Source organism: Urocampus carinirostris, chromosome 19 (assembly GCF_059441175.1).
Source record: "Urocampus carinirostris isolate Australia breed hairy pipefish chromosome 19, RoL_Ucar_1.0, whole genome shotgun sequence".
NCBI classification, from domain to species: Eukaryota; Metazoa; Chordata; class Actinopteri; order Syngnathiformes; family Syngnathidae; genus Urocampus; species Urocampus carinirostris.
Genome location: NC_142367.1, coordinates 18286749 through 18312775, shown reverse-complemented (window position 1 = coordinate 18312775; position 26027 = coordinate 18286749). Strand labels below are relative to the sequence as shown.

Sequence of the window (26027 nt, the reverse complement as noted above, 5' to 3'; positions counted from 1 at the left end):
ATAAAGTATCTATCTTATCTATCTATCTAGTCAGGCCTGGCAGTTCTTTTCAGCTGTTGGGCCAACCAAAAAGTCATTTGCACTCATCCGGCTGCGAGCCATTATTTCTGGAGGTTTTCTTTTCACAGTTGCTGTATTACCACCTAAAATGAACTGCACTTGTGCAGCTGTGATCCATTACCGTCAATCCTGTTTTACTGCAAGTGGGGATTGTCAGAAGTCCCTTGTGTTCTGCCCTGCCTAAAAATGAAATCCACCGTCGTGGTCGCGATCCATTATCCCCGTTCGACTATTACTGAGAGTGCTCCCCGTGAGAGCAGATTTTGTGTGATACGTGGTGGCTCTTTTCCCTCCTTTCCTCCTACACTGAGGAGCACCCATGTGGCTGTGATCCATTATCCCTGTTCCACTATTACCAAGAGTGCTAACCGAGAGAGCAGATTTTGTGGGATACGTGATGGCTCTTTTCCCTTCTTTCCGCCTACACAGAACAGCACCCATGCGGCTGTGATACATTATCCCCGTTCGACTATTACTGAGAGGGCTAGCCGAGAGAGCAAATTTTGTGTGATATGTGGTGGCTCTTCTTTTCGCCTACACTGAGCTGCACCCACGTGACCGTGATCCATTATCCCTGTTCCACTATTGCCGAGAGTGCTAGCCGAGTGAGCAGATTTTGAGTGATGCGTGGTAGCTATTCTTTTCCCTTCTTTCCACCTACACTGAGCCGTACCCTTGCGGCCATGATGCATTATCCCCGTTCGACTATTTCTAATAGTGCTAGCCGAGAGAGCAGATTTTGTGTGATACATTGTGGCCCCTTTTCCTTCTTTCCGCCTACACTGAACCGCACCCATGCGGCCGTGATACATTATCTCCATTCAACTATTTCTGAGAGTGCTAGCCGAGAGAGCAGATTTTGTGTGATACGTGGTGGCTCTTCTATTCGCCTACATTGAGCTGCACCCAAGCGACCGTGATCCAATATCCCTGTTCCACTATTGCTGAGAGTGGTAGCCGAGAGAGCAGATTTTGTGTGGTACATGGTGGCTCTTATTTTCCCTTCTTTCCGCCTACACAGAACAGGACCCATGCGGCTGTGATCCATTATCCCCGGTCGAGTATCGCTGCTGTGGGGTACTATTAGGGTTTTTGCATATCGCGGAAGGTTCATGTCCCCCATTAAGCACAATAAACGAAATAACAGCAAAATCTAGCGGAGTACCGTCACTTCTAGGGAGTTTTTAGAAACCAATTTGTTTTTGTAATCAAAAATTTTCAGAATCAGCAAAAACAACTGGGCAGATACAAAAATTCAAGCAGGGAATGAGCGGACACTCTCAGAAAACACTCCCAAGCTAGGACTCAACACAGGAAGGGGAAAAAAAAACCTGGCAAGAACCGAGAACACGCCGCCCTCGCACGTCGCTACGGCAACGGGACGGGTACACACAGGACAGTATCGGAACGTGAGGTCACGGAAAGGAGACGAGAACAGAAAGCCGTAAATGAGCATTGTTCCCCAAAGAATGCGAGCAGATAAGAGTTCCAAGTTGCAAGATCCAGCCCGCACCTGTAACCGGGCCGTCACGCTCCGAGACTCCAGATAACAATTTGCACTGAGAAAAACGAAACCGAAAAGAAAATGCCGACGATGGATATTTTTGGATGCACGTCAATGAAATCGCCGATTGTTCTGTGGGTTTTATTGATCGCGGTGTGGCGTCAGACTCGATGTATTTTCATTGGATGTGTTTGTTCTACTGTGTTTTGGATTAAACTTGAGCTTGGACGCTCATCTCGACTCAGCTCTTTATTCTAAGGCACAGGTGTCAAACAAGCGGCCCGCAGGCCAAATTAAGCCCGCCGAGGGATTGAATCCGGCCCGCGAGACGACACTCAGAGAAGCGCGAGAGAAAAACAAGATGCAGGTTGATATATGTCAACTTGATGTTGCCAAAGCCAGGTGCATTGAACAAAGACACTGTACTTGTATCTCTCTCTCTCTCTCTCTCTCATCCCTTTTCTCCCACTCTATGTCTCTGTCTCTTTCACTCTCTGTGTCTCTCTTTTTCTCTTCCTTTGTTGCTCTTTGTTGCTCTTTGTCTCTTTCTCTCTCTGTGTCTTTGAACCTCTTTTCCTCTAACTTCCCTTTTTCCTTTTCTCCTTTCTCTCTCTCTCTCTTCATACCCTTTGCGCTTTCTTTTCTCTTTTCTCTCCTTCTCTTTTTATTTCTCTTTGGATTTCTTACTCCTGACTCTAGATCACATGGGTCAAACAGAGACGACACTCAGAGAAGCGCAAGAGAAAAACAAGCTGCAGGTTGAAATATGTCAACTTGATGTTGCCAAAGCCAGGTGCATTGAACAAAGACACTGTACTTGTATCTCACTCTCTACCTCTCTCCCTCTCTCTCTCTCTTCCACCCCTTTTCTCTCACTCTCTGTCTGTCTCAATCTCTGTGTCTCTTTTTCTCTTCCTTTGTTGCTCTTTGTTTCTTTCTGTCTTTTAACTTCTTTTGCTCTAACTTCTTATTTCCTTTTCTCTCTTTTTTCTTCCTCTCTTCCTATCCTTCGCGCTTTCTATTCTCTTCTCTCTCCTCTTGTCTTTCTATTTCTCTTTGGATTTTTCTTCTTCTCCCTTTCTTTTTCCCCTCTCTCACGACTTTTTATGTCTTTTGTTTCTCACGCTCTCCCCCTCTCTATCTATTTCTTTCTTTGTCCCGCCCTCTCTCCTTTTCCCTCCCTCTTTCTCTTATTTCTTTATCTCCCTTTTTCTTTCTCTTTAATCTTCTAGTCCGGCCCCTGACAGAATGTTTGTTCTATCGTGTGGCCCCCGAGTTAAAATGAGTTTGACACCCCTGTTGTAATTAATTTATTCGTGTTTTGAGACTGAGAATGAAGTTCAAACCTCAAAACTGTGACAACCAATTACAACTTTATAACTTTTTTTTACACATTTTATTGTTAAAATATAAGTCGGCAAAACATTCCTACATAAAACTCATCTGGGATAATAAACCAGCCAGCAGAGGGCCTCAGCAAGTGTGATATAGCTACTCTGAGTGGTGCATGTGATGGTCGCAGAGTTCTGTGATTCAAACATCTTTGACTTCTTTTTCTACGGTTTCCTTCTCAAGCCAACCGGGTCAGCCACTTGCAAGGTATGGCTAGCCGCTTATGTTAATGTTAGCGGATAGTGTAAATTCAAGCTTTCTTTGTCCTTAGCTCTTCCCGCTAGCTGCTAAAGTTGTTGCATAATCTAACCCGAGGAGTGTCAAAGATGCGGCCGACGGGCCAGATAAGGCCCGTCAAGGGGTTCAATGTGGCCGGTGAGACAATACAGAGAGAAGCACAAGAGAAAAATGAGCTGCAGTTTGATATCGCCAAAGCCAGGCACCACATAAAGACACTAGAGCTGTATTTATTTTTCTTCCTTTCTCTTGCCGTCTCTTTCACTCTTTTTCCCCATCTCTCTAGCCTTTTTCGCCCTCCGTCTTTTTACTTTCTTTTTCTCTTGACCCCTTTTCCTCATCCCCGTTTGTCTTTTTCTTTGACTCTCTTCCTCCTTTGTCTCTCTTTTCTTACTTTCTCTCTGTCTCGCTTCGACTCTTTCACTCTGTCTCCTTTTTCCCCTTTCTCTTCGTTTCTGATCTTTTGTCTTTCCCTCCATCTCTCTGCATCTGCCTCTAACTTTTTCCTGTCTCATATTCTCTTTCCCTGGCTCTCTTACTTTCTATCTGTGTCTCTCTATCTCTAATTCTCTCGCTCCTTCCGTTTGACTCTTTTCCTTGCTTTCCTTTTCGCTCTCGTTCTCTTTTTTTTCCTCTTCTCTCATTCTCTTTCTCTAGCTCTGTTACTTTCTATCTATCTTTCTCTTTTTCTAATTCTCTCGCTCTTTCCATTTGATTCTATTTCTTTCTTTCCTTTTCGCTCTCATTCTCTTCTCTCCCCTTCTCCCTCATTCTCTTTTTCAAGCTCTCCTACTTTCTATCTTTCTCTCTCTCCAATTCTCTCCCTCCCTCCAGTTGATTCTCTTTTTCTTTCTTTCTTTTTCCCTCTCCTTGTCTTTCTCTCCCCTTCTCTCTCATTCTTTTTCATTGTATTTCTCTAGCTCTGTTAATTTCTATCTATCTTTCTCTTTTTCTAATTCTCTCGCTCTTTCCATTTGATTCTCTTTCTTTCTTTCCTTTTCTCTCTCGTTGTCTTCTCTCCCCTTCTCCCTCATTCTCTTTTTCAAGCTCTCCTACTTTCTATCTTTCTCTCTCTCCAATTCTCTCCCTCCCTCCAGTTGATTCTCTTTTTCTTTCTTTCTTTTTCCCTCTTCTTGTCTTTTTCTCTCTCTCTCATTTTTTTCATTCTTTTTCTCTAGCTCTCTTACTCTCTCTTTCTCCAATTCTCTCTCTTCCTCCAATTGATTCTCTTTTTCTTCCCTTCTCTCTCATTCTCTTTTTCATCCATCACAATTTTGCTCGTTCTCTTGCTGTCTGTATCTTTGTTTGCTTTCTCCTTTTTTCTCCCTCATTTTTTCACTTTAATCTACTAGTTTTTGACACTGCCGATCCAACCTAAAAAAAAAGAAACAACAGTTTCCCTTTATGAAATTTCGGATTTCGCAATTTTCCTTTGCTGCAAGAGAAACCGAATTTCATGGGAGTGAAAGTAAAAAGGAGGAGGGTCCGGCCCTGGTTCGAGTTCCGGGCCCGGGTCTAATTTTAGCTATGGTTGACCACAATGTTGGATACGTGATCGGAGGCAAAGGGGATGAGAACGGATCGTCTATTTTTTCAAACCACAAACGATGAATAGAAAACAACATCGTGACAGTTTCATTTGTCGGATTCTGTTTACCAGCGGTGGCAAACACAACAGGTTGCTATGGAAACGCTCCGCGTTCTCGAGGCGAACATCCTCAATTCGGACAGCGCGATCATGCGCCCGCTTGCGTAATATTTCAACCAATCGCAAATTGTTTTAGGATGATGTCACCCTTTAGATCAGCGGTGTCACTCATTTTAACCCAGGGGCCACACGAAGGAACAAACATTCTCTCGGGGGCCGGACTAGTATATTAGAGAAGGAGAAATAAAAAAAGAGGGAAAGAAATAAGAAGAGAGGGAGAGAACAGTAGAGCGGTTGAGAAAAAGAAAGAGAAAGAGGAAAAAGAGAAAAGAGGAGAGAAGAGGATAAAGAGAGAAGCCGAAAGCAAGAGAGAGAGAGAATAGAGAGAGCAAAGATAGTAGAGAGAGAGAGAGGCTGAGAGAGAGAGCAAAATAAAGTAGAGAGAAAGAGAGACAGAGAAACAGAGACAGAGAGACAGAGACAGAGACAATGACAGAGACAAAGAGACAGAGAGACAGAGACACAGACAGGTTTATATAAGTATGTTTAAGGCTTGTATAAGTAACCTGTATTGTTTTGTACTAAAAAAATAAACATTTCATAAAATAATATGCTCTATAAAGAAGAATAAAGTTGAGTTTATCTTACTTTTGGAAGATGAGCTTCAAGAGTTAGGCAACTTCCTCCTCCGTGTTAAAAAGTGATCCGACCATTAATATACACATATATATATATATATGCCCTGCGATTGGCTGGCAACCAGTTCAGGGTGTCCCCTGCCCACTGCCCGATGATTGCTGGGATGGGCTCCAGCACCCCCGCGACCCTACTGAGGATAAGCGGTGCAGCTAATGAGATGGGAGATGTATATATATATATTATAGTGTATTATTTGTGCTCTTTAGCACTCATTTTTGGATGCACTACACCAAGGGTGTCAAACAGGCCCGCGAAGGGATTGAATCCGGCCCGCAAGACAACGCTCAGAGAAGCGCAAGAGAAAAATGAGCTGCAGGTCAAAATATGTCCAAAGCCAGGTGCCTCTCACAAAGACGCTGTACTTGTGGTTCGTTCTCTCTCTCTCTTTTTTTCTTCGCTTTTTTTCTCACTCTGTCTCTCTTTCCCTCTCGGTGTATTTTTTATCTTTCTTTGTTCCTCTTTTGTCTCTTTCTTTCTTTGTGTCTTTTTACCTTCTTTTGCTCCCTCCTCCTTTTCCCTCTTTCTCTCACTCGCTTTCCCCTTCTCTTTTCTCTCCTTCTATTTATCTTTGGATTTCTTTCTTTCTCTCTTTTTCCCCCCTCCCTCACTCCTTTAATCCATTTTGTTTCTCACATTCTCTCACTCTTTTCTCTCTCTCCCTTTCTCTCTCTTTTTGTTTCTCCCCTAATCTACTAGTCCGGCCACTAGAGAATGTTTCTTCTATCACGTGGACCCCTGGTTAAAATGAGTTGGACACCCCTGCACTACACAATACAGTGACATCTAGTGGTCAGATCATTCACACCGTACTTTTGATACTTGTCAAAAAGGGTAAAAAAAATGCTTAGGTCTGACCAAAATTGTATTTTTCGACAGAATAGAGAAAACAGTCTTCTAAAATCATGGAAAATAGGAATCCAAAAATTGTGATTAGTTGTTGCATCCCTAAAATATGGTATTTTTATATGTAACCACCAGAGTTTAGCAAAAATAAAGGACGAAATAAGCTGTTATTAAACAACAATACTAGTTAAATTTTATTATAACGCTCATCGGAAATTTCAGTATTCAGTTAAAAGACGTACATACCCGTCAATGGCAGCTTATGTCTCCACTTTCTCAAAGAGCAGCTTATTGCTACGAGACATTTTAAATCAATGAGTATGCGTACCGTTGCTCGTGGTGTTGACGTAGTATCGCCGCCCTTGTGGAGACATGTAGCATTTCCATTGAGGTGGCAGGGGTTCTCGCAAGTCCTCGGACGGAAGATGACTCAGCGATGCTGTTCTCTGTCGAAACAGAGGAGAAATAATCCTCAAAACATAACCCAAAAACAAGCGAAAAATGATGATGAGATGGTCCTATTCTAAATTTGTTTCTTAAGAATCAACAACTATGTTGCCTTGGTAATGAATATCGATAACAAATTCCATAGTACACAATTTGTTAGCATAAAGTTGTAAAACTTAAGTAAGATGTATCCTCTTAGTTTGAACCTGGTTCTAGTAATAACATAGTAGTAACACTGTTATTACACTGTCAACCTTTTGAAAGCGCCCATTCAAATGGAATAGCTAGCATGCAGTAGTTAGCATGTTGTTGTGAGCATATAGCCATTACCAGGTGGCAGTTTGCATAACTCGTGAGCCTGTAGCCGTTAGCATTCATCATTAGCATGACCGGTTAGCAAGTAGTGCTTAGCATATTTTGTTAGCATGTGGCTGTCAGCATAATTTTATTTAGCATGTAGCCTTTAGCGTAACTTGTTAGCATGTAGCCGCTAGCATAACTTGTTAGCATGTGGCTGTCAGCATAATTTTATTTAGCATGTAGCCTTTAGCGTAACTTGTTAGCATGTAGCCGCTAGCATAACTTGTTAGCATGTAGCCATTAGCATTTAGCTGTTAGTATGACTCGTTAGCATGTCACGGTTAGCATAACTTGTTAGCATTTAACTGTTAGCATAACTTGTTAGCATAACTTGTTAGCATAACTTGTTAGCATGTATCCATTAGCATGTAAGTGTTAGCATTACACGTTAGCATGTATCTGTTAGCATAACTCGTCAGACTGTAGTCATTAGCATGTAGCCGGTAGCATGACTTGTTAGCATCTAGTGGTTAGCATAATTTGTTAGCATGTGGCTGTTGGCATAGTTTTTGAAACACGTATCCATTGGCATAACTTGTTAGCATATAAACTAAGCGTAACTCGTGAGCACGTGGCCGTTAGGATTAGCTGTTAGCAATACTCGTTAGCATGTAACCGTTAACATGTATCCTTTAGCATAACTCGTTAGCATGTAGCCATTCATAATTTGTTATCATGTAACCCTTAGCATTTAGCTGTTAAGTCAAGTCATGTTTATGTTGTGATGCTGGGAGTTGTAGTACCGCTCTTGGCCGGCAGAGGGCGCCAGGACAGTTATATAAAAAAGTTATGTTACGAAAAAAAAAATCGGGGTGTCGGAAAATGTCGGGACATGGCTGTAAGTTAGATTTTGTATTGTGTGCACATTTTTCGGAGTACAGGACAGTACTGTAGTACTTCTTTCCGCCGCGACCAGCGTGTGGCGCTGTGAAAGGTCACCCAGCATCCACCCCGAAAAAAAATCCGGCTTCCTCTTCCTAGTTCGTGTGTAAACATCCTATCCTGTCTATACTATGTCCATACTGTATCTCCAGCGCGTTACAAATTTTGACATTTCTAGCGTATAACATCCATTCGATATGGTTGGTGTAAAGTGTAAAGAAGAGACCAGCCGTTTCGTTTGAAACAAAAATGGAATAAGAAAGCTTGATGCGGTCGAGAAAATGGTCAAATCGCTATTTTTCCGCCACTTTTCACCGCAGAGGAGGAAGTCGCCTCACTCTTGAAGCTCATCTTCCAAAAGTAAGTTCAACTTAACTTTATAGAGCATATTGTTTTATGAAACTTACGAACCTCCGGAACCTATTTCCTTCATAATTACCACTTTCTGTATTATGTTTCGACTTATTACCGACACTGAAGAAAGTACCAATTTTTTTGTTGATTTGCACCTAATACCAACTGTTTTTTCAGAGGCATACTTCTCTTTCACTCGACAACCGCCACAACAATGACGTCATCTCAAAGCTTGATAAACACATGGACTCAAACGTGCTATCAAGTCTATTACAGAAAACACATAGTGTCTTGATTAAAACACTAGTATCCTTTTAAGGTTAGAAACCCGTAATATCAAAACAGAATGTACACATCCTGAGCAATCGACTGATTACGGCCATTATTTTGAATGAATGAAAACTTTATTCGAACATCAAAATAAACACAGGACAAAAACAATAACTCAACAACAAAATAATGTTACATACCGTAAATTCTGGACTATAGAGCGCACCTGATTATAAGCCGCACCCACCACATTTTAAGAGGAAAACCGTACATACACAAGCCGCACCTGTATATAAGCCACATGCGCCCACATCGAAACGTGTAACACAAACACAAAATTACCCCAAACCTGACTTCAAGTCCCGCGATTGAAACTAAATGTCCTTTATTAAAGTCCACAGTCCAAAAATCACAGCCGGCAAATGAACGGAAAATGATACCGATGCTTAAGGTTTGATGCAGACCTGCAGAGTCCAGGTCCCATTGAAAGTAATCCAAGGAAAAAAGTGTATATTTCCAAAGGTAAGGGTGGGAAAAATATATCAGATGAACACATGTACTCACGCAACTCCTTTTTCTTTAACCAACTTTGTACCCCCTCTTCTTTCCTTGTCTGTCCCTCACCTTTAACGGTCCCCACTTAAACTCGGCACCCCGCGTTTGTTCCGCCCCTCATTTTTCGTTCACCCGTGCAAAACATATCAGAAAAAGTGTCTAAAATAAATACAAACAAATACATTACAAAAATATACAGTTGCAAATACATATTATACATGGGTTACACATATTTACAAAGAAAGACGGTACACCGAGAGAGTTTTCAAAGCTTTAATAATAATAATATATCTTTAACAGGGCAGTTAATGGTAGCAACACTCGAGCGCCGCTAGCGGCCGTTAGAAAAATGACATAAATTGGCCGCATCACTGAATAAGCCGCAGGGTTGAAGGTTGGGAAAAAAGTAGCGGCTTATAGTCCGGAATTTACGGTAATGTGTTCGAAAAGGGGTAGTAAGAAGCAGATGCTTATATTCCCTACCCCTTCATCTTCCCCACCAAATACACCAATGATATCACAACAATTGTAATAATATTAATAATAACAGTTTTGATATAAGAATAGCAACAATAACACAAAGTTAACTAGACGCACTATTCCCAATCTCTCGCATTACTCATACCCCGCCCTCCTCATCTCTGTATTCCGCCAGTGATGTTTTTTTGTTTTTAAATTTGAACAAGTGAATAGTTGGACATTGTTTGATCTCGTCTTGTAAATTGTTCCAAAGTTTGACTCCACACGCAGACACACACATACTTTTCCTGGTGGTTCTCACCTTTGGGATTATGAATTCACTACAGCCCCTTAAATTATAATTCCCCTCTTTCCAAAAGAATAATTTATGGATGTTTTCTGGCACTGTGTTTTTGTTGACCTTAAATAGCATTTAAGCATTAAAAAATTGTACCAAATCATCCAATTTTAATAATTTGGACTGCAGGAATAAAATTTATTTAAATATATGTTCAATGCCTCAAGCACATTATGAAGAGGTAAGAGAGGGTACACAACCAAGTTTTGCTTCTACTTCTATAGAAAATTCAAACGTATTATAATGAGGACAGTAAATACTTGGAATCTTTCTAACGAGTAAAAAAAAATACTAGAATGGAACTTAAAACCTGCTGTTCTAGGATTATTTATATATTCAACTAATTTAGATAGATAGAGATAGAGATACATAGATAGATAGATAGACATAGATACATAGATAGATATATAGACAGACAGACATAGAAAACGATAGAGATAGATAGACAGACAGACATAGAAAACGATAGAGATAGATAGACAGACATAGAAAACGATAGAGATAGATAGATAGATAGACAGACAGAAAATGATAGAGATGGATAGGTAGATAGAGATAGATAGATAGACAGACAGACATAGAAAACGATAGAGATAGACAGATAGACATAGAAAACGATAGAGATAGATAGACAGACAGACAGACAGACATAGAAAACGATATAGACATAGAAAACGATAGAGATAGACAGATAGACATAGAAAACGATAGAGAGATAGACAGATAGACATAGAAAACGATAGAGAGATAGACAGACAGACAGACAGACAGACATAGAAAACAATAGAGATAGACAGACAGACATAGAAAACAATAGAGATAGACATACAGACAGACATAGAAAACGATAGAGATAGATAGACAGACAGACAGACATAGAAAACGATAGAGATAGATAGACAGACAGACAGACAGACATAGAAAACGATAGAGATAGATAGACAGACAGACAGACATAGAAAACGATAGAGATAGATAGATAGATAGACAGAGAGAAAACGATAGATAGATAGACAGAGAGAAAGTGATAGAGACAGACAGACAGACAGACAGACAGACAGATAGATAGATAGATAGATAGATAGATAGAGACAGATAGATATACTTTATCCATCTCATCTCATCTCATCTCATTAGCCGTACCGCTTATCCTCAGTAGGGTCGCGGGGGGGCTGGAGCCCATCCCAGCACTCATCGGGCAGTGGGCAGGGGACACCCTGAACTGGTTGCCAGCCAATCGCAGGGCACACAGGGACAGACAACTCATTCGCTCATTCACACCTAGGGACAATTTGGACCGGCCAATTCACCTGAAATGCATGTCTTTGGAATGTGGGAGGAAACCGGAGTGCCCGGAGGAAACCCACGCAAGCACAGGGAGAACATACAAACTCCGCACAGAAAGTCTGGAGCTGGATTTGAACCCACGACAGGTTCCCATGACATGAACTGTGCCGCACAAGCGCTAACCACTGCGCCGCCGTGCTGCCCTTACTTTATCCATCCCGTAGGGAAATTCACATTTCCCACTATTAAGAAAAAAAAGAACCAATTGTACTATTTCTATTTTGGGTTTTTAAAGTGTTTAAAACAAAAAATACTAATAGTTTTAAAAACAGAATTAATATCTTCAATATTTAAAAAAAAAACTGAATAGTATGGTCTTTTTAAGTTCATCCATAAGATTTTTTTAACGTTTTTGTGATACTTTTAGTTACATAAAAAAGGGCATCAAAAAACTGTAAAAATTCCTCAAAACCGTAAAAAAATATACCATTACGCGAGAAACGGAACAAAAATAATCTCAATTTTGAGAAAGTTTTCTGACTAGGAGGAAAAGAGTTTTGAAATAGAAGTATTCCCATACTTCAAACTACAGGGGAAAATATGTATAATAAAAAAAAAAATATATATATATATATATATATATATATATATATAAAATAAAAATCTATATTTTTCATAGGAACTTTCTAATACAACAGAAAAACAAAAAAATAAAAATAAAAACATGTTTTTTTCCCTATCAGGCCAATCACTGCAACATCAGCATTACGTTTTCGTTCCAAGTAATGACATCACTCCGGCTACCAGGTCATGTACAAAGTTACAAAGTAGTAAACGGGGATTGTTGGTTCCGATGCAAACTGTCCCAGGACAAAAGGCAATTTTCTGAACACATCTGCTAGCACTTAGCAAGAAGCCAGAAAAAGAAGAAAGATAAAACTGTCGAGAATTTCAGCAAAAACTCGTGACAAACGCATGAAAGTGAAACTAGTCTATAAAACTGAAAATCCGGCACATGTTTTTTACGATTCCCTGCTTTTGTTAGCGGCAATAGTCAACTCCATAACAACAACAACAAACAAAGATGTACTCTGCTTTTCAAATATCCAATCCCATATTTTCTGGACTATAAGGCGCACCGAAAACCCCAAAATTTCCCAGGAATTTGGAAGCTGGCCAAACTCAGTGCGCCTTACAGACCTGGAAATAAAATGTAAATTAAACTAATTAGCTTGAATTGTGGGTAAATTCGAAGACCATACAAGAAAAGAAAAAAATTGGCAGGAATTTGGAAATGCATCTTATAAAGTGGAAAATATGGTACTTTGCTAGTCACAGCCGGCGTACCACAGGGTTCTGTCCTGGGGGTATTTTCTTTTTTATGTCAGTAAGTCTGAATGAAAAACGGCAGTAGTGGGAATTGGTGTCAAAAATTACTTTAACTTGATTACTTTCAATTACTTTTGGATTACTCCAATACCAAATATGCTAATAAAAGACAAAATAAACTAAATATGAATACAATTACTAAATTTTGTGCAGGCTTGGGGAGTAACGGAATACATGGAACGGCACAAATGATGTTGGCAAGCTGTTTGGATTTATTTTCATTTTGTTTCTGTCGCATTTTAAGTTAGTTTTGCCGGAGATCAAAGAGATCAAAGCCAGGATAGAAAGCTTACCACGTGTTGTGAGTCATCATTTTATTCATATTTAGTTTCCTTTGTCTTTTATTAGCATATTTGGTATTGGAGTAATCCAAAAGTAATTGAAAGTAATCAAGATAAAGTAACCCTACCCAACCCTGCTAGCAGTCACAGCTGGCGTACCACAGGGTTCTGTCCTGGGGCTATTTTCTTTTTTTTAAATGTCAGTAAGTCTGAATGAAAAACAGCAGTAGTGGAAATTGGTGTCAAAAATTTGGAGTATTCTTTTGGTAGCATATGTAAGAATAAATAATGCACCGTCACAGATGGCTAAGCTCCTTGAAACCGGACTGCCTTTGGGGCTGCAGTTTCTGGCAAGGCAGAAAACCCCGAAGTGGACTATGCAACTGCGACTGTTTGGAAATCCCAAAAAAGGTCAGGAAATGAAAAAAATGATACATTAAATATTTGCCGTGAAAATGAGTGTCCGCCACATGGTATTTGATTTCAGGATTTTTATATTGAACTAATTTCCAACTTATAACAATAACAAAAACAAAATAATAACTGTTTTTCTACGTACTATTTTTGTTTGTGGGGTTTTTTTTGTTCAAGAAAAAAAAAGGAAAAACAAAAAGAAAAATCCTAATATCTAAAAACGGAAATAATACAATCTATTCATTTTTTAAAGACATAATTGTTCTTATTTTTTAAAATTTTGGGGTATACTTTTAATTACATACAAAAACTTTTTTAAATACCATAAAAAAATCTGCCAAATATTCAGAAAAACTGAAAAAATATATAGTTTTAAATGAAAAATACGTTTGATCCGATTCCTGGATAATTTTGTGATGGAAAAAGTATTTTGAAAAGAAAACTTGATTAAATACTCCAAATGAAATGGAAGAAAAATATAATAATAATAATAATAATTTCCTTTGTATTGTCATTCTTTGTAACAATGTACACAGAACGAAATGTCGATACACCTGACCCGTTGTAGCGAGCCGATGCAGCCGCAGCCAACAGAGGGCGCCGCCATTTTACCAATGTTATAAGTCTTAGGTATGACATCTATAAATATACAGTTGACATAATATAAAATAACATGAAAGGAAAAATAGTTGTTCTAAAGATTTCCTTTTTAACCCTAAATACTTAAATATTTCGAGCGACAATCATCGCTGGCCCGAATTGCAGTACTTTCTATTCAACGGGATTCGAACCCGGGTCGCAGCGGTGAGGGCGCCGACCACTTTACCGCGAGGACACCAGTGGTACAGATGACATATGAAAAGGCATTGGAGCTTATTTTATCATCACACTACTTTTTCCTCACTGTGCCAGAAACATGGATTTGCATAGTACATTTGGATTGGTTAAACCAGGGGTGTCAAACAGGTGGCCCGCGGGCCTGACAACGCTGAGAAGCGCAAGAGAAAAATGAGCTGCAGGTCAAAATATGCCCTGTTGATGTGGCCAAAGCCAGGTGCCTCTCACAAAGACACTGTACTTGTATTTCTCTCACTCTCTGTCTCCCTCTCTTTCACTCTCCCTGTCTCTCTTTTTCTGTTTCTTTGTTTCTCTTTGTTTCCTTCTCCCTTTGTGTCTTTTTACCTTATTTGCTCTCTCTTCCTTTTTCCTTTTCTCTCTTTCTCCCCTTCTCACTATCTATTTCTCTTTGGATTTCTTTCCTTCTCACTATTTCTCTTTTTACCTTTTTTGTTTCTCATGTTCTCTCTCTTTCTCCCTTTCCCTCCATCCTTGCCCCACACTCTCACCTTTTCTCTCCCTCTCTTTTGCTTATTTCTTTCTGTTTAATCTACTAGTCTGGCCCCCGAGAGAATATTTTGTCCATCGTGTCGAAAAATATTTTTTAAAATACTACTTTTAGGGGGTGCCCCTTATAGGGTAGAAAATACGGTACGTTGTAACGATGTGGTGGGGAAACCGGCTCCAAGAGAAACTCCAACCTTGAGCAACAAAACTTTAGTTTTTTGGTCACTGTGGTGACTCATGCACTAATCAGCAGACGATTGTCCCCGGGACATGAGTCACCTTTGTCCCAACAGTCGCCGTCACCTGATTTTCTAGAATGAATAGTCAAACTACTACGCACCGAGGAAAAAAAACCACATACACAAGGCACAGAGAAACCATGCGAGGTCAGAAGATGTTGTGAAATGCAACTTCCCTTGCCCGGTTTTCTTCCCTCATATCAATAAAACTAAAGAAAACAAGGCTGAGTTCTCACACAAACTCCCACGCGGTCTTCCCGGGGGAGTCGTAACTCCGTCGTCGCCATTGATAGAAGCGGGGGAATGGGTCGGTTCGAAACCTCGGAAGAAAAATACAGTCCCGGAAACAGTTCTGACATATATTGGATGGATAAAAGGATCCTCGGAAACAAGCCTTTACAAGACGAAAATGATTCTGCCCTCGGGTTCGATCTGCAACCTTGGTGGAACTGTTTAAATCCAGGCTTAAAACACTCTTCTATTCCATAGTTTATGAATGAACTAAGGGGGATTAACTCATGTGCGGCCCCCCTTCAAGGTTTTTCTCATGCTAAGGTTTCTGAGTTTTTCCTTGCCCTCATGTAGGTTTTAGATCAGGGGATGGCGTTTTAATAGTCTGTAGTTTGCGATAATCTGTGGTCTGTGCAGCTCTTTGAGACTCCTTGCGATTAAGAGCGCTATGACTAGACTTGTCTCATGTTGAGGTTTTTGCGTTTTTCCTTGCCCTGATGTAGGTTTTAGATCAGGGGATGGTGTCATAATAGTCTTTAATTTGCAATAATCAGTGGTTGGTCTGTGCAGCCTTTTGAGACTCATTGTGATTAAGGGCGTCACATATAAACATGACTTGATTCATGCTGAAGTTTTTGAAATTTTCCTTGCACTCATTTAGGTTTTAGATCAGAGGATGGTGTCATAATAGTCTGTAGTTTGCAATAATCGGTGGTCTGTGCAGCTCTTTGAGACTCCTTGCGATTAAGAGCGTCACATATAAACGTGACTTGATTCATGCTGAAGTTTTTGAGCTTTTCCTTGCCCTCATGTAGGTTTTAGATCAGGGGATGGTGTAATAAAAGTCTGTAGTTTGCAATAACCGGTGGTCTGTGCAGCTCTTTGAGACTCCTTGTGATTAAGGGCGTCACACATAAACATGGCTAGACTTGTCTCATGTTGAGGTTTTTGAGTTTTTCCTTGCCCTGATGTAGGTTTTAGATCAGGGGATGGTGTAATAGGTTTCTTCATTTACCTCATGTTGAGGTTTTGAGCTTTTCCTTGCCCTCATGTAGGTTTTAGATCAGGGGATGGTGTCTTAATAGTCTGTAGTTTGCAATAATCGGTGGTCTGTGCAGCACTTTCAGACTCCTTGCGATTAAGAGCGTCACATATAAACGTGACTTGATTCATGCTGAAGTTTTTGAGCTTTTCCTTGCCCTCATGTAGGTTTTAGATCGGGGGATGGTGTAATAAAAGTCTGTAGTTTGCAATAACCGGTGGTCTGTGCAGCTCTTTGAGACTCCTTGTGATTAAAGGCGTCACACATAAACATGGCTAGACTTGTCTCATGTTGAGGTTTTTGAGTTTTTCCTTGCCCTGATGTAGGTTTTAGATCAGGGGATGGTGTAATAGGTTTCTTTATTTACCTCATGTTGAGGTTTTGAGCTTTTCCTTGCCCCCATGTAGGTTTTAGATCAGGGGATGGTGTCTGAATAGTCTGTAGTTTGCAATAATCGGTGGTCTGTGCAGCACTTTCAGACTCCTTGCGATTAAGAGCGTCACATATAAACATGACTTGATTCTTGCTGAACATTTTTGAGCTTTTCCTTGCCCTCATGTAGGTTTTAGATCAGGGGATGGTGTAATAAAAGTCTGTAGTTTGCAATAACCGGTGTTCTGTGCAGCTCTTTTAGACTCCTTGTGATTAAGGGCGGCACACATAAACATGGCTAGACTTGTCTCATGTTGAGGTTTTTGAGTTTTTCCTTGCCCCATGTAGGTTTTAGATCAGGGGATGGTGTCTTAATAGTCTGTAGTTTGCAATAATCGGTGGTCTGCGCAGCTCTTTGAGACTACTTGTGATCATTGGGGATATGGCGGTAGAGAAAAAGAGAAGGAAAGAGTAAGAGAGCAAAAGAGAATCAAAAATGAGAAAGACAGAAAAAATGAAGAAAAGAATAAGAGAAAAAGCGGGAAAAAAGACAAAACAGAAAAAAATAAGAGAAAGAAGAACCAGAAAAAAATAGAGAGGAAAAAAAAAGAAAATGTGCGGTCCTTCACAAGGCTTCTTCATCTGTCTCATGCGGAGGCTTTTGAGTTTTTCCTCTCCCTCATGTAGGTTTTAGATCAGGGGATGGTGTCATAATAGCCTGGTTTGCCATAGTATGTGATCTGAACAGCCCTTCGAGACTCCTTGTGATTAAGTACGTCGCATATAAACATGACTAGACTTAACTCATCCTGAGGTTTTTGAGGTTTTCCTTGCCCTCATGTAGGTTTTAGATCAGGTTAGATGGTGTAATAGTAGTCTGTGCAGCCCTTTGAGACTCCTGGTGATTAAGGGCGTCACATATAAACTTGACTTTTAAATCAAAAACGCTCAGTTAATTATTAAGTATTATCATTAGCCAAGATTATCTGCTTATGATAGCAACCACATCTGTCAATATTACTCACTTCTACAAATCAGAGTAAACCTACTGGTATCAACAATTAAAAAATTCCCAGTACTGATCTTTCGAGTTCTTCACGAGTTGTGGCTGCAAACACAATGGATTTCAACCGCTGCCACGAAAGTGTAAGGCCAACTCCAGGCTGGCGACCAGTTTTCCGGTGAGATCAACCAGTTGAACAGGAGCTTTCACTCAATTAAGAAGAAAACCTGAAAACGAGTTCTCAGATCGTAAAAAGTCAAGTACCATTGGGGGTTGGTTTCATTCGAGCTCAATGCCTTGAATGTAGGATGGAGAGGGGGGGGGGGGGGGGTAGGGGGGGCTAGCCAGTGCATTCCCAGTTGAGAATTTCACTGGAATGCGCTTGGAATGAGGAAGTGCCCGTCCACTCAGCAAGATGCCAAACGACGGAGGAGGGAGAGAGGGAGATTTAGCTCCTATCCTAAAAAAGCAGCATGGGGAAACCATTCATCTGTGCGTTTGGCAACACTTGCTTTCTCCAGTTTTTAATTTGAACGTTTGTAGTCAGACTTGAAAAGCCGAAAGTAAGAGGGTCCAATGGGGGGACAGAGGCAGCCCGCGTCTCCAAAAAAGACAAAAACATTCATCCATTGTAGACAAAGTTTAGCCTACAGGGGTGATTTTAGGTTCAGAGCTTTGGGGGGTGCTGAGAACAGAGTGGCTTGGATTCAAATAGACTGAAACATTTCAAGGCAGTGGAGTATTTCCGACACTGCGTTGTTTGCATTTTTGTTTGACTTTTTGCGTGTTTTTCATCATATCCAAGCCTATCCTGTCCTTTATTGAGCAAAACCGTTTTTAAAATGCTATGATTTTATGAATTTATGAACAAGCAAGCAATAATATTGAAATGGAAGGAGTATCAGACCACTGCAAATCGACCAAGATCGGGCAATTCCCTAAACTTTCAGCTCATACAAGGAGAAAACTGATCAGAGTTTCAGCCAAGAGGCCCATGATCACTCTGGAAGAACTGCAGAGGTCTACAGCAGAGGTGGGAGAATCTGTCCATAGGACAACAATCAGTCGTATACTGCACAAATCTGGCCTTTATGGAAGAGTGGCAAGAAGGAAGCCATTTTTAAAGATATCCATAAAAAGTGTCGCTTAAAGTTTGCCACGAGCCACCTGGGAGACACAACAAACATGTGGAAGAAGGTGCTATGGTCAGATGAGACCAAAATCCAACTTTTTGGTAACACAGCTCATCACTCTCAACACACCATCCCCACTGTCAAACATGGGGGTGGCAGCATCATGGTTTGGGCCTGCTTTTCTTCAGCAGGGACAGTGAAGATGGTTAAAATTGATGGGAAGATGGATGGTGCAAATACAGGACCATTCCGGCAGAAAACCTGATGAAGTCCGCAAAAGACCTGAGACTGGGACAGAGATTTGTCTTCCAACAAGACAATGATCCAAAATATAAAGCAAAAGCTACAATGGAATGTTTCACCAAAAATGGGCAAGTCAAAGTCCAGACCTCAATCCAATTGAGAATCTGTGGAAAGAACTCAAAACTGCTGTTCACAAACACTTTACATCCAACCTCATTGAGCTCGAGCTTTTCTGCAAGGAAGAATGGGCAAAAATATCGGTTTCTCGATGTGCAAAACTGATAGACACATACCCCAAGCGACTGTGATCGCAGCAAAATGTGGCGCTACAAAGTATTAACTCAATGGGACTGAATCATTTTGCACACCCACTTCTTCATTTTTTATTTGTTAAAAAAAGTTTTAAATATCCAATAAAGTGTGTCCCACTTCATGATTGTGTCCCACTTATCGTTCACAAGTTCAAGGGGGCCAACTAGTTTCGCAAGCCACTGTACACTGTAATCAATTTTGGTTTTAAAACCACTCGGTTAAAATGGACCTTAAAAGACTCACAGGGTTCGTACACCTTTCCCATCACCAAATTAAATCACGTTATAAGGACTTTCAAAGCCATTTTTTGTATTTTGCAAATCTACACACATATCTGCAATTTACATTAACTATTTCTAATATTGTTTAGTAGCTCAGGAGCTAGAGTCTTGGGAACAAGAGGTCGCAGGTTCGATTCCCGGCTCCTCCGTGTTATATGTCAAAGTGTCCTTGGGCAAGACACTGAATCCCTAATGCCTCCAATAAGCAGGTAGGCGCCTTGCATGGCTGACTCCCTATTGGTGTGTGAGTGTGTGTGTGAATGGGTAAGTGTGAAGCACACTGTAAAGCGCTTTGGGAGGTCTTCATTGACTTGAAAAGCGCTATATAAATGCAGACCATTTACTATTTATTGTGTGTGTATTTATCAAGATATGTTTTTTAGATTTTTGAATTTATTTGTGGACCTGTTCAATAAATGTGTAAATATATTTTTAACAACTCTCTCTGCATATAGGAGTTGGGCAAAAAACGCTAGCTTGATTTTTGCATGGCCCATAATAAATGTCCCTAATTGAGATCCAACCCTTGCATAAATTTCATTCTGCCCTGTGTAGTAAAGCATGCAGCTGTCCTGTAGGGGGTGATGACGCTACATAAGACAATGCCATACAAACTAATACAAGCTGCCGTCTATCACGAGGTAAGAAATGCAATGGCAAAACGAAGCCAACCGAGAGCAGTGTCTGCGGTCACTTTTAAGCAGACTTGTGAAACATGGTAATAATTTCAAACATTTACCAGCACATCACCTATAATTCAAGTACTTTTCAACCCTTTAAACACAGCATTAAAAATATAGCATTTTTGAGGATTTAAAGCAACCGTAAGAACCCTCGAGTCAAGACTATTCCATTGCGTCGATGTATTATGCAACGTTAGGTCAAATTGATAGAATAGAATAGAATAGAATATACATTCATTATCAAAGACAAATATGCTTAATTTTGGGTTTAATCGAGCATTTTTCAGGATTTCAAGCAACCGCCCGAACCCTCGAGTCAAGACAATTCCATTGAGTGGGTGTATTATGCAACGTTAGGTCAAATTGATAGAATAGAATATACATTTATTATCAAAGACAAAGATGCTTAATTTTGGGTTTAATCAAGCATTTTTCAGGATTTCAAGCAACCGCACCAACCCTTGATTCAAGACAAATCCATTGAGTCGATGTATTATGCAATGTTGGGTCAAATTGATAGAATAGAATAGAATAGAATAGAATATACATTTATTATCAAAGACAAAGATGTTTAATTTTGGGTTTAATCAAGCATTCTTCAGGATTTCAAGCAACCGCACGAACCCTCGAGTCAATACAATTCCATTGAGTGGGTGTATTATGCAACGTTATGTCAAATTGATAGAATAGAATATACATTTATTATCAAAGACAAAGATGCTTAATTTTGGGTTTAATCAAGCATTTTTCAGGATTTCAAGCAACCGCACGAACCCTCGAGTCAAGACAATTCCATTGAGTCGATGTATTATGCAACGTTACGTCAAATTGATAGAATAAAATTGAATAGAATGGAATATACATTTATTATCAAAGACAAAGATGCTTAATTTTGGGTTTAATCAAGCATTTTTCAGGATTTCAAGCAACCGCACGAACCCTTGATTCAAGACAAATCCATTGAGTCGATGTATTATGCAATGTTGGGTCAAATTGATAGAATAGAATAGAATAGAATAGAATATACATTTATTATCAAAGACAAAGATGTTTAATTTTGGGTTTAATCAAGCATTTTTCAGGATTTCAAGCAACCGCACGAACCCTTGATTCAAGACAAATCCATTGAGTCGATGTATTATGCAATGTTACGTCAAATTGATTGAAGAAAATTGAATAGAATGGAATACACATTTATTATCAAAGACAGAGATGCTTAATTTTGGGTTTAAAAACGCATAGTCAGGTGAAATCGACCTTAAAAGAACTCATAAAGGAGGGTAAGAATAATTATTTTCAAAATGACTATACTTTAATTTCAATTCGTTGGACAAAACCACAAAATGTTGGATGAAATAGACCCAAAAATACTTTTAAAGGTTGGGTCAACGAATCCAAATTTGAGTAAACAATACATTGTTGATGAAAACTGACTCAGAAACCTGAAAATACGCAAATAGACTGAGAACATTGACCTAACTTGACCCAAATTAGATAATTGCTTTCTACCTAGCGAGCAAGGAAACAACCAAAAGGTACTCCGGTATTTCATGAGCTATTGAATTAAACTTGCATCAAATCTTACCTCCCGCAGCTGGACATAACTCGAAGGGAACCAACCCCGGGCTCCATCTTTCTCCCCTTCCCACCAGCCCCCGGGCGGGGACTGTAGCAGCTTGATGGTCTCTCCCGCACCGAAGCTCAATCCCTGCCGGTGCTGCTCGCCACTGAACGGGTACAAACTTCTGCAGTAGGATCCAGACATCGCCCGGAAAAAGCGCAAACTTGACAGAAAATGACAGCGTCGGTGGTTCGACTAATCCTGATGCAAAAAATTAAATAATTGGGGGGAAAAAACAGCACAAATGTGACTTTTTTTAAAGAAAATTTGAAGCCGAAGAAGAGGAAAAGTTTGTGGGGTTGGGTCAGGCGCTCTCCTCTCCGCCTCTGCTTTCACTTCGTTTGCGTGACCACAAAGCTCAAACGTCAAGCGACGATGATGCAAGCGGAAAACAAGGGAAAACCGCAAACTACTTCAAAATAAAAGCTAAATAAACACAACTCGCTAACAAATTATTCTCGCTGTAAACACATCACAAAATGTCTATACTGTGAAGTATATTCCTTACAAAAGTAGGGTTGATTCATTTTCACAAAGAAATGAAAGTTCGCCTACTTCAAGGTCCGAACAAAACCACGCCCGATTCGTGACGTGAAATTGACGTTTATTGTTCGTGGAGTTGACGTACGCACAAATGTCGAAATATTTATTGGTGCATATTGCAAAAAAAGGTTCAAGATATTGAGGTTAAATATACATTTTGCACCGCTGATCCCATAAGTGTAACACATTTATTTTTGGCTCTGCCCTGAAGTGGAGATATTATGGGCTGAAATCTGCCACTTTATTGCTGATACGTTTGACAATGAATTCTAATTATTTTGGAAATTGTACTTGGTTTATATGACTCAGAGACATGTTCGTCAAAGCCAAAGGAAACCTTTATTGTCAATTATCATCATAGCGAAATTCTACTTTCACAAATGCGAATTCACCGGTAGGAAAATGTCCTACTTTGCGTTTCAAAGTAAAGTGAGACGTTACATGATATCCATAAAACCTCATATTGTTGTAATATTCAGGGTTGCGTAGGGTTACTTTAACTGGATTACTTTCAATTACTTTTGGATTACTCCAACACCAAATATGCTAATAAAAGACAAAAGAAACTAAATATGAATCAAATGATGACTCACAACACGTGGTAAGCTTTCTCTCCTGGCTTAGATCTCTTTGATCTCCGGCAAAACCAACATAAAATGCGACAGAAACAAAATGAAAATAAATCCAAAGAGCTTGCCAACATCATTTTTGCCGTTTTGCGCAAAATTTTGTCATTTTATTCATATTTAGTTTCTTTTGTTTTCTATAAGCATATTTGGTATTGGAGTAATCCAAAAGTCATTGAAAGTAATCCAGTTAAAGTAACCCTACCCAACCCTTTTAATATGATATAATGAAATTGTGAATGTGTTTAATTGCTGTTAAAAATGTCGACAAAAATTGTTCAAACCTCACGTTGTTTATGTGCTGTTAAAAGTGTCAATAAAATTGTTAAAATAAAAAAAAATGATATCCATGAAGCTTTCTCGGAACCAGAAGTCAAGTCATGTTTATTTGTGACGCCCTTAATCACAAAGAGTCTCGAAGGTCTGCACAGACCACAGATTATTACAAACCAAAGGCTATTATTACACCATCCCCTGATCTAAAACCTACATGAGGGCAAGGAAAAACTCAAAAAACTCAAAAAATGAAGAAACCTTGAGAAGGGACCGCACATGAGGTAATCCCCCTACCTGGATGACCAGAAGACCATTAAACAAATAATATCTGCAAATATTTTGGCATTTTTATGTAACTGTGTTTCTGTTTTTTTACTGTTTTCAAAAAAATCTTTATTGGTTTTTAATTGGTCGCACAATTTGAATACACCTTTTACACTGTTGTAACATGATTTACGGAAATGTTCCTGCCTTTGTTCAATAAAGCATTTAAAAACACGTAATGCATTTAAAAACAGGTGAAAAACTCAAACTTTAGCCCACATTCTAGGGTATTTTTGAATGTCTTAATTTAAAAAACAAACAAAAACCAATTGCGTAACGTTTACCACAAGTTTTATTGAAAGAAAGAGGGAGGGCTGCGCCCACAATCCGGTGTTCACTGGACGCGGGAAGCAAGCCGCTCTCGCACTCGGATTGTGATCCGAATATGAAAGTGGATTTTCCGTAGCGAGCGATGGCGGTGTCATGGACGGAAAAACAGGTAGGTAGCTGGGAGAGGGAGAGCAAAAACGTGGTCAGGGTCAGAAACGAGTCATAAGCCAGGACGGGGGAGCAGCCGTGGTCGGGATCAAAACAGGTCGTAGCCGGAGACAAACAAGAGCAAAAACGGGACAAGCAGGACTCCGGGTCAAAAAAGGCTTGCCTTGTATCAACAGAGGTTCTCAGACGGACTGACAACAGGAGAGTGACAGGACTGGGTTTGAATAGGAACAGGGAGCCAATCAGAGCCCGCAGCGGTTGGTGCTAAATGAGCGGGTACAGGTGATTCACATCGGTAATCATGACACATTGGACAGGTATGGAAATATAATCTAATGTTTTATGTGTGTAAAACCTGGATTTATCAATTCGTTTTGGAGATAAAGTTTTGTATACTATAGGTGGTGGCATAACCCATCCATCCATTATCTGCACTGCTTATCTTCAGTAGGGTCGCAGTGGTGCTGGAGCCCATCCCAGCTATCTTCAGGCAGTGGGCAGGGGACACCCTGAACTGGTTGCCAGCCAATCACAGAGCAGAGACGGACAACTCATTCGCTCATTCCCACCAAGGGACAATTTGGACCGACCAATTAACCTGAAATGCATGTTTATGATATGTGGGTGGAAACCTGAGTGCTCGGAGGAAACCCACGCAAGCACGGGGGGAACATGCAAACTACACACAGGAAAGTTCGATCTCCTGGCCTCGGAACTGTGCCGCACACGCGGTAACCACTGCTCCGCCGTGATGCCCGGTGGCATAACCGTGTGCACAAAATGGAACTGATGCTCCCACACAGGGCCGTAGTTGTTTTGGCTTTTGACATGTGATCGGAAGGCGGGGTTTTGTTGGCAGTCTACAGAGCGAGCTGCCAACGGTAAGACACATCTTTTGGTGCTCCACAAAAAAAGTTAATTTTAAACATTATAACCACAGCTGACAAATCTCTCAACATGCACAGTAATGTGATTGATGTTGTCAAGCTGTTTGGATTTATTTTCGTTTTGTTTCTGTTGTGCTAAAATGTTAATTCCCCTTGTAGAGATCGAAGAGATCAAAGCCAGGAGAGAAGCTAATGTTGTGACTCATTTCATCTGCAGCTAAATTGTATCTGTTTTTATACTCATTATTGTTCTTATTTTTATTTTCTCATTTATATAAAAAAGGATGATGTTGGTTAAAATTCAGACTAAAGAAAAATATGTAATGTAATTCATTGTAAACGTTAAAACACTATACGATCTCTTGTTAAAAGTATCTTGTAAAAATGTATTGTGATATTCTAAAATGTATTTTATGTAAATTGAAAAGATAGCTCTTTGATATGCTTTGGGTAGTCTAGAGCGAGCTGCCAATGATCAAAGAGATCAAAGCCAGCGGAGAAGCTAATGTTGTGACTCATTTCATCTGCAGAAACTGTAATAAAAACCTCATCATCCAGTCCAGAATGTGGATCTTTGGTGGGACAGGTACACCGCAGTTACACAAATAAAAGATTAAAAAAAACGAGTTTTATTGAGGTATTTATCACAAAGTAAAACACCAGAATACAACAAAATTGTAAAATAAAAACTAGAAAAAAAAAAAAAAAAGACCAAACAGTTTGGTAATCATTTTTTTTAAATAAAGCTCTCAAACTCAGATAGAGAATGGGCAGTTAGTAAAAAAATGTCACTAGGAGGCACGCTTTCACTGTCAGTGTCGGACTGTCAGGGAAAGTTTCGGATTGATAAGGCGAGTATGAAATCATTTGTTGTCCATATAAAATATTATTTGTACAGAACTAAATTATTAACACAAATCACATCCAAAGCATGCTAAAACACTATTTTTTCCAAGATAACAAATTAAAACGTCCTCATTTCATTAATCT

At 39.8% G+C, this 26027-nt stretch overlaps 1 protein-coding gene across 1 annotated transcript in view; it reads right to left on the bottom strand.

The window, feature by feature from the left end:
• The window catches only part of gas7b (growth arrest-specific 7b), a 66447-nt gene extending 43949 nt beyond the window's left edge, over window positions 1–22498 (bottom strand). Inside the window, exons 1-2 of the mRNA XM_088322963.1 lie at window positions 21908–22498; window positions 6712–6829 (exon numbers count right to left, since the gene is read on the bottom strand). Coding sequence (XP_088179089.1) covers window positions 6712–6829; window positions 21908–22087 — 298 coding nt within the window. The 5' untranslated portion in view covers window positions 22088–22498. The remainder of the gene's footprint in view (window positions 1–6711; window positions 6830–21907) is intronic.
• Between the last annotated feature and the right edge of the window lie 3529 nt (window positions 22499–26027).